At 45.2% G+C, this 16,406-nt stretch overlaps 1 protein-coding gene across 1 annotated transcript in view; it reads left to right on the plus strand.

The window, feature by feature from the left end:
• Nucleotides 1-4,827: 4,827 nt before the first annotated feature.
• LOC311602768 (gamma-tubulin complex component 3-like) overlaps nucleotides 4,828-16,406 on the plus strand; it is a 54,970-nt gene continuing 43,391 nt past the window's right edge. Inside the window, exons 1-3 of the mRNA XM_084791298.1 lie at nucleotides 4,828-5,425; nucleotides 13,201-13,308; nucleotides 16,284-16,351. Of these exons, the coding sequence (XP_084647424.1) occupies nucleotides 5,278-5,425; nucleotides 13,201-13,308; nucleotides 16,284-16,351 (324 nt within the window). The 5' untranslated portion in view covers nucleotides 4,828-5,277. The remainder of the gene's footprint in view (nucleotides 5,426-13,200; nucleotides 13,309-16,283; nucleotides 16,352-16,406) is intronic.

The following is a 16,406-nucleotide window of genomic DNA, read 5'->3' on the forward strand; positions in this document are numbered from 1 at the left end:
AAATGTTGCTCCAGAAACACTCCCGTGCATTCACCAGTCATTCTTTCACTATCTTAGTCAGTTCAGTTAATTTCATATGGAAATACCAGAAACTCAGAGGCTCAAACATCATGTGTAATTTTCATATTTCTATGTAATTAATAAATGAATACATAATCAGGTTTATAGCTTGGTCAAAACCTGTGGCCTTGTCTTTACCTTCTAAGTAAGTATTCAATAACCACCGATGGAAATGCTTTCCATGGAATATGAATGTTTTGTGTAAATGAACTCACATGAAATTATATAGGTGTTGCAAAATTCCATACTTTTATCTTTGCAAACTTTATTCCATGGGATAATTGTTCCAAACATAGGGATAAAGACAATATCTTCAAGTACATGATAGTCATTGTATTGATTTCAAATGATTATGTGTATACTTCCGTACATAGTAAATATTGTACCATCTTACAGAACACCAGCTGAAAGCCAGTTTCCTATGGTTTTGGCTTTTTCCTTGGATGAAATAAACAGAAACCATGATATTCTACCAAATATATCTATAGTATTTCCAGTACCACATTTTATAAGTGTTTCAGAATTAAAAGCTCTCATTCATGTTTCTTAACCAACTCATTTGTTTTCTCCTAATTATGACTGTGCCCAAGTAGTCACTTGTACAGTTTTTCTTACAGGACAAAACTGGGAAGCATCTGTACTATACCACACATTCATGTACAGCCATGAACCTCAGCAGGTGAGAGTTTGTTGGGTTAAAATTTAATTAATTTGTGTCTCCATTGGTGGCTTTGATAAGATGCAAAAAAAAAGGGTGTAAAGAGGAGACTGGTCTTACTGGCCTTATGTCAATCTCTGTAGTTCAATGATATTATTCAGATACTTGATGGGGATCTGGAATTTCTTTATATGAAATAGGGATAATAGGAGAAGTAATAGTTAAGGGGAATTTCTAGAGATTTTTACAGATTAAATGTGTTCACAAGTTCTTAAAAGTACATGCTACCTCATGCCGCTCCCTGTGTTCTAGGATCTTCATTTTACTTATGGGCCTTTCCATCCTCTCCAGAATGACCATGTACAATTTCCCTATATTTATCAGATGGCCCATGAGGATACATCTCTCCCCATGGCCCTTGTCGCCTTCTTACTTTATTTAAACTGCAACTGGGTAGAGCTGGCCATCTCTGACAATGAACAGGGTACACAATTTCTCTCAGATTTGAAAAGAGAAATGGAAAAGGATATAGTCTGCTTTGCCTTTGTGAACATGATCACACTGAACATGGAGGTATACATGTCAAGAGCTGAAGTATATTACAACCAAATCATGACATCATGATGGTGACACAGACAGTACTCTTGCTGTGGCCTTTAGAATGTGGGAATCTCTAGGTATATGAAGAACATGGGTCACTACCTCACAGTGGGATGTTCCTACAAGTAAGAGAGATCTCACACTTGACACATTCCATGGGACTTTTGCTTTTGCACAGCACCATGGTAAGATTTCAGGTTTTAAAAATTTTGTCCAGACATTGAACCCTCTCAAATACTCAGATAAATATCTGGCAAGACTGAAGTGGATGAACTTTAACTGCGAAGCCTCAGCATCTAACTGTAAGACAATGAAGAACTGCTCATCCAATGCCTCATTGGAATGGCTAATGGCACAGACTTTGACATGGTCTTCAGTGATAGCAGTTATGACATATACAATGCTGCATATGTTTTGGCCCATGTCTTTCATGAGGTGCTTCTACAACAGGTAGAAAATCAGCCATTTGACAATGAGAAAAAACTTGGTCATATCTGTTCGAAGGCAGTGTTTCTTCTATTGGATTATACATGATCTTATCAATGTCATAGTATTTTAAGAGTCTCTCAGATGATTAACTGAGTGAACTAGGAAATGTTTCCCCAAAACCTTGGTTTCTAAATGTTTTTATGCTGACACAATAAATCTAGAAATTTGTACAGATCTTCAAACACAAAGGTATTGGAATGAAAGACACCATTTATCAGTGAAAATCAGTGATTCTGTAACAGAGCAACTGAATGTGATCCTACTTTTTCTTGTAATGAAGAAATAATTAGTCTTTTCTCATTATGGTCTCCTTGATAAGGAGATGAATGTTCATTAATTCTGAAATTTGAGGTAATAAGTTCAGGGGATTGTTTTCTCAATTGATTCTCCCCAAATGTAGTCTTTGTTCACCTTCCTCAAAGTCTTAGTATAATTGCACAGAAGTAGTTATGTGAATCAGTTTATTACACACCACACACACACACACACACACACACACACACACACACACACACACACACTAATTTGTTTGGTTATATGTTTCTCACTGTATTTGTATTTCTAAGTGTGTTTCTTTGTATCTCTCTGTATATCTGTATTTATGTGTGTGTGTACAGATATGTATGCGCACGTGTGTGTGTGTTTGTGTCTGTGTGTTTCTGTCCATCTGACTATCTGTCTGTTTGTAGAAGTGAGCATAAATTGTCTGTGTTTACATGCTCATGTATACATTTGTTTCTCTTTTGTGTATGTTTCTATTTGTATTTATAAGCGCATGTGTTTGTGTGTTCTGTGTTTCTGTATATTGGATTAGACATATGTATATCTCTTGTTCTGTGTGTGTGTGTGCATGTGTGTGTGTGTGTGTGTGTGTTTCTATCTGTCTTACCTTTGATATTGTGAGCATAAATGTGTTTTGTGAGCCCCGGCCTGAGCTGCTGTAGCAGGGCTTTGCTTTTGCTTCCTTGTCCAGAATGCACCGCACACTGCAGCTCTGCTTCTGCATGCTTCGCACTCTGCTGTCATTTCTGCCTCTGGTGATGAGTCCAGGGTTGAACGATGCTAGGTTTTTTCCCCCAGAGAGTTCAAGTAGCGAATAGTGCTTCTAAGAAGCCAGACCTCAAAGCATTTCGGCCCACTTTGCTGTGGTAGTGAAAGATCCCCGAAGGGAGACCCTCACTCAAGCCTCGGGATGGCGTGCACCCAAAGACACACAGACAACCGTCTTGCTGTAAACACATGAGGCAGTTTATTGGCGGAGCTCCGGGTCGACATGGATCTCACGCAGGAGACAGAGGGGTCGACCCAGAAGCCCAGGGGTTAGGGGTTTATATGGGCAAGGGTCAGGGGGAGCGGGAAGTTTTGGCGCGGCCATACACGATTGGTTGTTTCAAATATTTGAACATCAGCAAATTGCATAGGCAGATCTGGGGTAAGCTCAGACCTAATCACATGGGTACAGTCCTTTCTGTCCCTCTGTCTTTTATCTAGCCTGTTTTTGTTCCCTTTTTTTTGATCACCTCCCAAGTCTGTTGTATCGGAGCATGAGGGTTATTGTCCTGACTTAGGGTTGCATCTGTGATGCAGACACAGCTTTAGAGGATTATTAGTCTTTTTTAGGATCCATTTATCTTGATTAGTCTCAAGACGAGCTTTTTTCACATGTGAAGCATGGACCCAGGTGGGGATTCCCTCTACCTTAATGGCAGTTGGAGCCATTAACAGTACCAGGTAGGGTCGTTTTCACCATGGCTCGAGATTCTCAGCTCCGTGTCTCCATACCAAGACGGTGTCTCCAATCTCGAACTGATGAGGAACTGTAGGGTCTCTAGCAGTGTAGGCATCTTTCAGCTGTTCCCAAATCTCTCGCCTGATCGTCTCGAGAGCCTTTAAATGGGCTAAAAGATGGGTGGAAGGTACAAAACTGTTATCGGGACACACCACACTCTCTAGGATTTTAGACAGAGGTGGTGGTGCACCAAACAGTATATCAAAGGGTGTCAGTCCCAACGGTCCAGGCGTGTTCCGTACCTGGAACAAGGCAAGGGAGAGAAGGGCTGTCCAATCACCCCGCCAGTCTCTAAGGTCTATATTGTTAAGGTCTCCTTTATAGTTTTATTTGTCCTTTCTACCTCTCCTGAGCTCTGGGGTTTGTAAGCACAATGTAATTTTCAATTTATCCCCAATTGTCTGGCCAGTCCCTGACTTACCTGGGCGACAAAGGCAGGCCCATTGACCGACCCAATTACCTTAGGTATCCCGAACCGGGGAAGGATTTCTTCAAGTTTCTTCTTGGCCACTACATTTGCCATTTCCTTTTTCGTGGGGAATGCCTTAACCCACCCCGAGAAGGTGTCTATGAAAACTAGAAGGTATTTATTACCATATCAGGCCGGTTTGACTTCAGTGAAATCAACCTCCCAATAAGTTCTAGGTCGATCTCTCCACAAGCGCTTTCCTGCACAGTGTCTGCTGGACCCGGCATTAGTAAGAGTGCAAGCCTTGCAGGTTTTTTTTTTTACCAGACCCTCTGCTGTCTTTTGTAGTCTGGGGATGTGATAAGGAGACTTATGGAGCAGTTACGTCATCTTCTTCGGCCCTAGGTGGGTAAGGCGGTGTATACTAGCCAGGTATTCTAGCCCCTCTTCCTCTGTGAGGATCCTTTTCTCGGGAATCCCCTCAGCATGTTGGGGCATAACCTTAGCTCTTAGAATCATCGGTCCTTGTGCCGCCTCTTTATCATCTGGTCAGCCATTTGGTTCCCCCTTTCTATGGGGCCAGTCTCTTTTTGATGTCCTTGGCAATGGATGATCGCCACCTTGTGGTGCAAATGGACAGCCTCTAACAAACTAAGAGTTTTTTTTAATGTCTTTGTCAGCTGAAGTCAGCATCCCATGTTGTCTATAAATTGCTCCGTGGACATGAGCTGTTGCGAAAGCATACCGGCTATCAGTGTAGATATTGATAACCTTTCCCTCTGCCAGTCTTAGTGCTTGGGTCAAAGCAATAAGTTCAGCTTTTTGGGCCGACGTCCCTTCTGGTAAACTGCTGGCCCGGATGACAGACTTTTTATCCACTACCGCTGCCCCAGCTCACCGCTTACCTGCTACCACAAAGCTACTTCCGTCGGTGAACCAAGTTATTACCCCAGGCCATGGCCAGTCAGTGAGGTCTGACCGAGTCCCTGTTTCTTCAGCCAGTATCTCTTCACAATGATGTACTGGGGTCTCGCCAGCTTCGGGTAGCAAGGTGGAAGGGTTAAGGATGGCGGGCGGAGCGAAGGTCACCCGCTCTGTCAGCAACAAGCTCTGGTAAGTGGGTCATCCGGGCATTGGTCGTCCAATGGTCTGGTGGTTGTCTGATAATGCTCTTGAATCTGTGAAGACCGGCGCCTAGGTGGGGGCGCATGCGCGCCTCGCGCGGGAGGCAGTGCATAAAGGGAGGCAGGCACATTTGCCGCTTCCGTGAATATGGCGGCGTCGTACTCTGGGCGTGGGATCCTGGGGCAAGGGGAGGCTGTGGCGCGCAGTCCGGGCGCAGTAATGGAAACCCTGGATCAGAACTCGCCCCAAGTTCTGCTGCAGAAACTGTGCTGCCGGATCCTGGGTCGGAGCGAAGGTACGTGTGGCGGGGCTGCGAGCTGTGGACGCTGAGCGCCATGACACTGGCTGGCGGGGTAGTTGTTATCCCTGGCCCCCGCGGAAGGAAAGGGATTCGGCGCCCACGTGGGATGTCCCTGCCCGGGGGGCCCCCAGCCTGAGCTGCTGTAGCAGGGCTTTGCTTTTGCTTTTTTGTCCAGACTGCACCGCACACTGCAGCTCTGCTTCTGCATGCTTCGCACTCTGCTGTCATTTCTGCCTCTGGTGATGAGTCCAGAGTTGAACGATGCTAGGTTTTTTCCCCCAGAGAGTTCAAGTAGCGAATAGTGCTTCTAAGAAGCCAGACCTCAAAGCATTTCGGCCCACTTTGCTGTGGTAGTGAAAGATCCCCGAAGGGAGACCCTCACTCAAGCCTCGGGATGGCGTGCACCCAAAGACACACAAACAACCGTCTTGCTGTAAACACATGAGGCAGTTTATTGGCGGAGCTCCGGGTCGACATGGATCTCACGCAGGAGACAGAGGGGTCGACCCAGAAGCCCAGGGGTTAGGGGTTTATATGGGCAAGGGTCGGGGGGAGCGGGAAGTTTTGGCGCGGCCATACACGATTGGTTGTTTCAAATATTTGAACATCAGCAAATTGCATAGGCAGATCTGGGGTAAGCTCAGACTTAATCACATGGGTACAGTCCTTGGTTCCTGTCTTTCTTGGAACCTGAGGGTAGATGTTTATCTGAGCTAACGACACATCTGGTTAAACTCAAACCTGGAACATTGTGTGCGGGCCTCAAGGGGGGGATTAAACAGACACCATAAAATCGGATGAGGGGTCTTGGCTCATTACTCACTCGACCATGTCCGGTACCTGTTTCTCTCAGGAAATTGTTCTTGTGTATTCTACCTATCTTTTATGGCCAGCTGGTCCCTGAAACACTCAGTAGGCCTTTTTCTCCTATCTCCACATTCTTTGTGACTTATCATCTGGGACCTTGGGCTAGCACACCTGTCGACCTGCACTTATGAGTTAGAGAGCGCTGCTGTTCTGGTTGCTTTAATGCTAATTAAAATTTTCCATTTCATTCCCCTCTTCTTTTACTTGATAATTCTAATCTTAGTATATCTGTTCTAATTTTTGAGTATTATTTTATTTTATACTAAAAGATTTATACTCTGCCCTGTCGGGGTCTCTTATTGATCGGTACTGTTATCTTAGTACCATCAGTTGAACAGCACTAATTTTATCTCAAATAAGAATAAGTAACCTATTTACCACACACGTGCCACAAATTAAAATCAAGCAAATCAACACTGGCCCAGCTAAAGCAGAAAATAGGATAGTCATCCAGGGGGACCAGGTGAGCCAGGATTCAAACCAGCCTTGTTGAGCTTTTCTGTCCCTCTGTCTTTTATCTAGCCTGTTTTTGTTCCCCTTTTTTTGATCACCTCCCAAGTCTGTTGTATCGGAGCATGAGGGTTATTGTCCTGACTTAGGGTTGCCTCTGTGACGCAGACGCAGCTTAAGAGGATTATTAGTCTTTTTTAGGATCCATTTATCTTGATTAGTCTCAAGAGGAGCCCTTTTCACATGTGAAGCGTGGACCCAGGTGGGGATTCCCTCTACCTTAATGGCAATTGGAGCCATTAACAGTACCAGGTAGGGTCGTTTTCACCATGGCTCGAGATTCTCAGCTCCGTGTCTCCATACCAAGACGGTGTCTCCAATCTCGAACTGATGAGGAACTGTAGGGTCTCTAGCAGTGTAGGCATCTTTCAGCTGTTCCCAAATCTCTCGCCTGATCGTCTCGAGAGCCTTTAAATGGGCTAAAAGATGGGTGGAAGGTACAAAACTGTTATCGGGACACACCACACTCTCTAGGATTTTAAACAGAGGTGGTGGTGCACCAAACAGTATATCAAAGGGTGTCAGTCCCAACGGTCCAGGCGTGTTCCGTACCTGGAACAAGGCAAGGGAGAGAAGGGCTGTCCAATCACCCCGCCAGTCTCTAAGGTCTATATTGTTAAGGTCTCCTTTATAGTTTTATTTGTCCTTTCTACCTCTCCTGAGCTCTGGGGTTTGTAAGCACAATGTAATTTTCAATTTATCCCCAATTGTCTGGCCAGTCCCTGACTTACCTGGGTGACAAAGGCAGGCCCATTGACCGACCCAATTACCTTAGGTATCCCGAACCGGGGAAGGATTTCTTCAAGTTTCTTCTTGGCCACTACATTTGCCATTTCCTTTTTCGTGGGGAATGCCTTAACCCACCCCGAGAAGGTGTCTATGAAAACTAGAAGGTATTTATTACCATATCAGGCCGGTTTGACTTCAGTGAAATCAACCTCCCAATAAGTTCTAGGTCGATCTCTCCACAAGCGCTTTCCTGCACAGTGTCTGCTGGACCCGGCATTAGTAAGAGTGCAAGCCTTGCAGGTTTTTTTTTTACCAGACCCTCTGCTGTCTTTTGTAGTCTGGGGATGTGATAAGGAGACTTATGGAGCAGTTACGTCATCTTCTTCGGCCCTAGGTGGGTAAGGCGGTGTATACTAGCCAGGTATTCTAGCCCCTCTTCCTCTGTGAGGATCCTTTTCTCGGGAATTCAGATTGGCTCTGAATACTTGGTGTGTTGGCTGCCCAGTGTCAGCTTGATACATGTTGTAGTCATGAGAGGAGGGAGACTTGATTGAGAAAATGTCTCCTTAAGATGGGGCTGTAGGCAAGCCTGTAGGGCATTTTCTTAATTAGTGAATTAAGTGGTGGGATTAGTGGTGGATGGGACCATCCCTGGGCTGGTGATCTTGGGTTCTACAAGAAAACAGCCTGAGCAAGCCATGAGGAGCAAGCCATTAAACAGCACTCCTCCATGGCCTCTGCATCAGCTCCTGTCTCCAGATTTCTTCCCATCCTGACTTGCTTTGATGATGAGAGGTGACATAGAATGTAAGCCAAATAAACCCTTTCCTCCCCAAGTTGCTTTTGGTCACGGTGTTTCATCACAGAAGTAGGCGCTTTAACTAAGGCTGTTGGTGATTTTTCAGATTTGACACTGATTTCTGGTTTAATTCTGTTAATGTTAAAGAAAATATGATGGCTAATTGCAGTTACTTAAAAAAATCTGTGTGTGTGTGTGTGTGTGTGTGTGTGTGTGTGTGTGTGTGTGTGAGCATGCGCACAGGCAAGTTCATTCGTGTGTGAGAATGAGAGCACATGTGTGTGTGGAGAGCAGAGGACAACCTCTAGCTCCAGTCCTTGCCCTCCCTTCCATTTGGAACAGGCCCTCTTGTTTTCTTGTGTTGAGCAGACTAGCGGGCCCAGAAGCTGCCTCTTCCCCTTCCCCGCCCCTCCCCTCTGTATGCATCTCTGTTTGTTCCGTATGCCTTGATGGTACTTAAAGCAGGTGCCGGGCTTTTTCATGGAAGAACTGCCGGAGACCTTGCTGCTGCTGGGAGCTTCGCCCGTCTTTGTCTTTTCTCTCAGCTTCCTCGGTCCTGAGTCCTGGGGAAGGGTTATTAAGGACCTGGCTGCTGTTGGGAACTGGAACTGCCCCTGTCTTTCCTCTCAGCTTCCTGCGCCTCTGAGGCCAGACTCTGACTTTGATCACTAGTCTTTGCTGACTTGCTGTATGTCTTATCCTTTGAGGTTTGCCTGGATGGGATCAGTGGTTGTCAGGGTTACTGGGCGGGGACTGGCTTTTCCTCCACATATGCAGCTCCTTCCCTTCTTACCTATCCCTTGAGAGAATGACACTCCTTTCCTTGCTGCACCTCTCTAGGCTTCTGCAGAGTGTCTAATGTATTTAATGGTTTTTTGGTTTCCAAGACAGGTTTCTCTGTCCTGGACTCTCTTTGTAGACCAGGCTGGCCTTGAACTCACAGCGATCCGCCTGCCTCTGCCTCTCGAGTGCTGGGATTAAAGGCGTGTGCCATCATGCCCAGCTTAATGTTTTTTTTTCTTGACATTTGTCCCTGTGGATAGTTAGGTTTAACTGTCATTTCGACACAATAGAGAATTATCTGGGAAGGGAGTTTCAATGAGGCATTCTCTATGTTACGGTGGCCCGTGGGTGTGACTGTGGGGACTATGTAGGTTAGGGTGGGCCAGGGGCATGACTGTCGTGTTATCTAGATTAGGGTGGGCCAGGGGCATGACTGTGTGGCTTTGTGTCTTTGGAACTGTTTGTGGGAAGAATATGGAAACAATGGAATTTGGGGCTAGAAAAGCCATCAGGTGCCATGAGGAGAGTTTCAGGGCTTTCTCTTTGGATCTCGGATAGTGAGAGAATATGAGGACAGTGGAAGCCTTGTCATGAGCACTGCGAGAAGGACTGAGTCACAAGGTGGCTCAGGGGCAAGCCTGTAAGATTTGTTAAGGTCTCGCTTCATTTGCCAGTTCTGTGAGATTTTGAGTGAAGTTGAATTTAAAAACAATGAATTATTTGTTAGCTGTGTGTTCGAGCTTCAAGTTTATAACAAGGAAGAACAGACAGAAAAGCAGCTTTGGCTGATACAGAGCTCAGCACCTTGTGGTTGCACTGGACATCAGGAAAGTGTTTCCTCAAGGGCAGCACACAGGAGTTGATGTTTCTATGGTCCATGGGTGTAGGCTATACCTCCAGATGATGGCTCCCTTTATGTGCTGTTGGTTTTGAAAGTATGAAAGACACAAGAAGGAAGGAGTGAGGGAGAGCTGCTGGCAGGGTTGAGGTCCCCAGAGAGAAGCAAGCCCTCAGTGGCTAGTGTTAGGGATGCCAGGATCATGGGACATGTGCCAAGAAGAGCTACAGGCAGGAAGTGGAACTGGACTAAGTTGGAAAGAGAAGCTGTGCGTGCCACAAGTTGAAGGGTTGAAGGAATGGGCGGCCTGAAGCCTGCGGAACCCAGCCAGCTTCATTACAAACCCCAGGTGTTATACATGGAGCTACGGGGTTTGGTTTTGGCCATATTGGATTTGGAGTTTTGCTTTGATTATTCCATTTTGAAAATTGTACATTTGTTCTATGCCATTATATGTTAGAAATGTATACATTGTTTTTGATTTTATAGAAAAAATTTGAACTTTCAAAATATTGAAAAATCTCAAGACTTTGTAGACTTAAAATTGGACTGTATTTTATATTGACATTATGGGGGCTTCTTAGTCAGTGTTCTGTTGTAAAGAGACACCATGTCTGTGTCATTTCTTTCTTTTCATTTTTAAAGATCTTTATTTATTATGTATACCGTGCTCTGCCTACATGTAAACCTGCAGGCTAGAAGAGAGCATCAAGTCACATTATAAATGGTTGTGTGCCACCATGTGGTTGCTGGGAATTGAACTCAGGACCTCTGGAAGAGCAGTCAGTGCTCTTAACCTCTGAGCCATCTCTCCAGCCCCCATGTCATTTGTTCTAAAGAAAACATTTAACTCTGGCTTCACCCTCACAGCTTCACAGCATGGCCTCGCTGGGTCTCCATGCAGACACACCTGGCATGCCTGCCCTCTGCATCTTTCCTCAGTTGTGGAGGGAGATTCCATAACCCTTTTCTTCTACCCTTTATACTAAGCCACATGGCTGAAACTGCCAGGACTGGAATTTGCTGCCTTGTCCAAATACATTTTCACCATCTTTCTGGGATTTTTGTTTTGTTTTGTTTTCTGTTCACTGCTTCAGCCTTTCCTTAGTTCTTTAACTGGGTGGGTCTTGCCCTGAGGTCACCGCTCCCCCTTATTCCCTTTAGCATTGGGTTTTCCTTTAAGCTTTTTATCTCACTGAGCACTGGCCTTAGCTCCATTACACTTCCTGGTGTCTCTTTTCTCCTCAAACTGTACAATTGGTATTTTCCCTTGTTCAGCTTGCTCCTTTTCATTACAGATCTGCATAAGATTGACTGGCCACTAATGACCATGCAACAATCAATACTAGGCTGTTTTGAAATCTCTGCCAATGCCATTAATCTGAAACTCTTCAATTTACCCTCTGGCAGATTTTTTTCAGACAAGGGCAAAACAAGGCACTATTTATTTATTTATTTATTCATTTATTTTTGACAAAATATTATAAGGATGGTCTTTCGGCCACCTTCTAATATTCTTTTTGGAAACCTCTTGAACCAGGCAGTTATAATCTGGTTTGTTTTCAGCACCACTGTCTTCCCTGTTCCAATTAGGATGGCCTGGTAAGCTCCACTTAAAACATATAACTGCTTTCCAGTCCGAAGTCACAAAGTGCACATTCCATCAACCATCAGCATGGCCTGGCCTGTCACAGCAATACCCTGCTCCTAGTACCAACTTCTGTCTTAGTCCCTGTTCTATTGCTGTGAAGAGACACTGTGACCATGGCAACCCTTAAAAAGGAAAACATTTAATTGGGGCTTGCTTACAGTTTTAGGGGTTTAGTTTGTTATCCTGTTGGGACATATGGTGATGGGCAGGTACACATGGTGTGGGAGAAGGGGCTGAGAACTCTACATCTGGATCCTCAGGCAGCAGGAAGAGTGAGAGCCACCTCCTGCTTGGGCTTCTGAAACCTCAAGGCCCACCCCCAAGGACACACTTCTACAACAAGGCCACCGCTCCTAATCCCTCGCATTTAGCACCACTACCTAATGGCCAAGCATTCAAGTATATGACCCCATGGGGACCGTTTCTATTCAAACCACTTCAGAGAGTAACATGAGACTTTGGGGACAAAGAGTAGAAGGGTATGGCTTAAAGTGATATGTCTGTGTGCCATGTTGGCAAGAGGTGGATTAATCTAGAATCACCTGAAAAGGCTGTTCCACTGAGAGATTGTCTAGGTTGGCCTGCTGAAATGTCCATAGGAATTTTCTTGATTTGTGGGAAGTCCTGCCTACTGTGGGTGTCACCATTCCCTAGACAGGTGCCTGGGCTGTATGAGCATGGAGAAAGGGGACTGAGCACCTGCATACAGTTTTAGTTTTGCTTTGTCGTGTGTGCCCCACCTCCAGACAGGGTTTCTCTGTGTAGCCTTGCCTGTCCTGGGCTTGCTTTGTAGGCCAGTCTGGCCTCGAACTCACAGCAATCCACCTGCCTCTGCCTCTCTGAGTGCTGGGATTACAGACATGCACCACTGTTGCTAACTTGCTTACAATTTTAAATTCATTACTTTATTCACTGGATGTACTGTGAGCAGTTGGTTCATGTCCCTGCCCATTGATTTCCTTGCAGTGATGGACTGTAACTCAACATTGTGAATCAGATAAACCTACTCTCCCTTGAGTTGCTTTGGGTTGAGAATTTATCAGAGCAACAGAAAAGAAAGACAGCTCCACCTCCTGACCCATGCCTGGCCTTGCAGACATCGGGCGGGCATCCTCATCCTTGAGTTAGTGCTGTGCACCTGTCTGTTCTCCAGCATCCCTCCAGCTTCACTTCCGCCCTGGCACATTTATCTTAGCTAAGCTGCATCCTTCTCGTTTTTATGTATCTTTAAAGGAAGCAGAGACACTCCTACATTGTAACTCATGTGCACAGATTCGGCCTCTGTCTTCCTGGGAGCTGGAAGCTGCACAGAGGCCTTTGACCAGCGTATTTCCAAGCACCTCGCCCATTCTGTGACTTCAGTCACTCCCTTTGAAATGGCTACCAGTCCAGTTTAGTTTTTCTTTAGGATTTTTCTGTGTCTCTGCTGTCTTTTCCCAAATTTTATAGAACTCTTCACTCAAGTCACTGATTTCATATGGCTTTTCTGCCCTCGTAGTTAAGACTGGGGACAGTGGTTTGCTGTCTTGATTTGTGTGCCCTGGTGATGAAAACTGTCCAGTTATAACTCGTAGCCTCTGCTCACCTTCCAGCTGATGTTGCCCAGCAGTTCCAGTTTGCTGTGAGAGTCATTGGTAGCAACTTCACCCCCACCGTTGAAAGAGATGAATTTCTAGTTGCTGAAAAAATCAAGAAAGAACGTATGTATTTTTCTTGACTATTATGTGTTAGATTATGAAACTTGTGAAACCTAAAGACTCTATGTGACATGTATATGTGCATATACATATTATATATCTACATGTATTTGTGCATGTATACATGTGCACATGTGTGTATGGTCATCTATATGTGAGTATATATGTGTGTGTACATATGCCTGTCTGTGTTTATTTATATATCCATACATGTGTGCATGTGTATGTCTGGATATGCGTGTTTGCATGTATGCATGTGTATATCCTTATATGCTTGTTTGCACCTATGCCCATATATACACGTGTATGTGAATCTATGCTGGCCTCAAGCTTGTTTTAATTATAGGTACTAATAAAAATAAGGACAGTTCATTTTTTTTCTTGGCATTAACATTACTAAAACATAGTGGAAGTTTGTTTTAAATGCGTCATAACACTGCAATCTAGTTTTAGTATACAAAAGATAAGGGGACTGACTTCACCCCTTGTTTTCTGGTTTCCAATGTGTAGCCTTAACAGTTAAGCCTGCTCTGTGAGGCATCACCACTTCCTTCATTGTCAGCATCAGACTTGCTGTGATTCAGGGCTGTGCGAGCATTTCCCTTCTGAGATGGCACTTCAGGCTCTTTTGAGTGGTGGCCCCTGGAGAAGAAGGTTCTATATTCTTGGCATGTGGTTTGGTAATAGCAGTTGGGTTCGGTGAGGTCGGCTCTGCCACTCCATTCAGCCTCTGGAGTGGCATCTAGGCTCGCTGAGTGGCAGGCAGTCATCAGCCTTCTGTAGGAGAGCTGACTGGTCCTGATTTGGAGAGCACATTTCAAGGGCGTGCGAGCATGCTGCAGTCAGGGCCTTTCAGAGGGCCTTAAAAACCTACCGTGGATCTTAGTAGCTGCTTCCTACTGGGGCCTCCTCTTAAACTGTCCAAATGAAGTGGCCTTTGATTTTGTTTGTAACTGTTTGCCAGGCTGGTAATGGCACTCCTAGGAAGTCAGTCTGCAAAACACAGGGTCCTACTGTGCTGTGTTAGGAGCCGCACGGCACAGTGATCTATGTGGGTGTTGTCTGGCAGAGCTGTAACACAGTCCAGGATTGCTGGCTGTGGACAGCCGAGGCCGTGGCCCCAGCACGGTTAGATCTAGTGCCTTTCCTGTTGAGGACTTGAGCAGTGTGGTTCTAAGGAAACTAGAAAGGCAGCCTTGGCTCAGCTCAGCGTGAGCTTACAGTGGCCCTCTTTGTCAGGTGCTTTACTTTCTTGGTTTTAAGTTACTCGTGGTCAATTATGGTTGAAAAACAGTGGCAAGAAAGTACACCCAAGAAACAAACGATGTATAGATTGTAAATGACTTACCGCCTTAGGGAATGTGTTGACGTCTCGTAGCACCCACTCCTTCCTGCGCGGTCTAGGAGTCATCCTAGTTCAGCATGCCCGTGCGCTGCTGCTGCCCACCTTGTCACACTGGTCACGGCACCGCCTTCTCAGCCCCCAGAGGAAGGGCTGTGTTATCATTATTCTGTGCTTCTCACAGCCCAGACCAGCTTCAGACCTGGCTATCCCACCCCGAAAAGCTAGGGTGATAGGCGTGCACCACCATGGTGGGCCACCTTATTTTCCTTAGTGGCCCCAAAGCACAAGGACACTGAGCCCTGTAAATCAGATATGTTAAAGAACATCAAAGTGCTTCGTGCGTGAAAGATACGGGCTTTGATACTGGTGGAGGTTTCAGACACCCACAAGGCTCCTGGTCTCAATAGTTACATAAGCAGAGGCATAACTGGGGTTTCCAGCCTGTTACCAAATATTGAAACTCAAGCTCCCCTATAAATGTGAACTCTGAGCTCCAAACTGCTTACATTTTAAGTTCCACCAAGACCCCTACTGCTGGGTCCTAGAAGTGTAATTTCCTTTGTGAATTTGATTTCCTAGCCTCCTGGTGAGCTCCTTGCCAGTGCCTTAGTTATGTCATTAATATAGATGTTCAAGGAAGTCACATAGTAATAGTAATAACTGAACAATAAAAACATTGAAAATAAGATTAATAAGCTGGGCGTGGTGGCGCACACCTTTAATTTCAGCACTCGGGAAGCAGAGGCAGGCAGATCGCTGTGAGTTTGAGGCCAGCCTGGTCTACAAAGTGAGTCTAAGACAGCCAAGGCTAACACAGAGAAACCCTGTCTTGAAAAAGCAGGGGAAAAAAGGGCTGGAGAGATTGCTCAGAGGTTAAGAGTACTGGCTGCTCTTCCAAAGGTCCTGAGTTCACTTCCCAGCAACCACACAGTGGCTCACAACCATCTACAATGAGATCTGGTGCCCTCTTCTGGAGTGCAATTGTATATGCAGGTAAAACACTGTATACATAATAAATAAATAATTTAAAAGAAAAGAAAATAAGATTCATAATAAATGCATTGATGTTTCTTTTGAAACAGTCATTATTTCATAATGAAGCAATATGGAATACTGGTGTACAGCTTAGCAGAAATGTTAGAGTGTGACCGTTTTTGAGACAAGGTATCACCCCTATGTAACTTTGGCTGGTCATTGAGGCTGGCCTTGGACTTAAGACCTGCCTGCCTCTGCCTTCTGAGGGCTAGGGTTAAAAGCATGCACCACCTGGCTAGGGTGTGGCTTAAGTCAGATGAACTGCATGTCTGGTGGTCCTGTGAATTCATGCTTTCCTGGACAATGCCCCATCCCTCTCTGCTGGTAGCTCTTCTCAGTTAGTAGTTGAGAACAGTTTGCCTCACTCTGTATCAGTATTTGTAGACAACCCAGCCTGAGAGTCTCCATGTTTTACCCATGTCAGACAGGCAAGGTGAGCTGACCAAATGATTGCTAAGTCTCCTTGACCTGTTCTTTGGGTTCTGGGTTCAGTATTCTTTTCAGCGGTCTCAGTCTATTAGCACAGATGCAATGCTTTCGTAACACTGAATCAGGGTGTGTGTGACTAATAGGCTTAATCCCCTTTTAAAATTTTCAGTCATCCGACAAAGGAGAGAAGCAGATGCCACATTATTTTCAGAGCTCCACAGAAAACTTCATTCGCAGGTATGTTCTGGAAGTCCATGAATGAGAGTGGCTTGGGAGTGTGTGGTGGCCTTGC

This window comes from Acomys minous (genome assembly GCF_964271855.1).
Source record: "Acomys minous genome assembly, chromosome: 8".
Lineage (NCBI taxonomy): Eukaryota > Metazoa > Chordata > Mammalia > Rodentia > Muridae > Acomys > Acomys minous.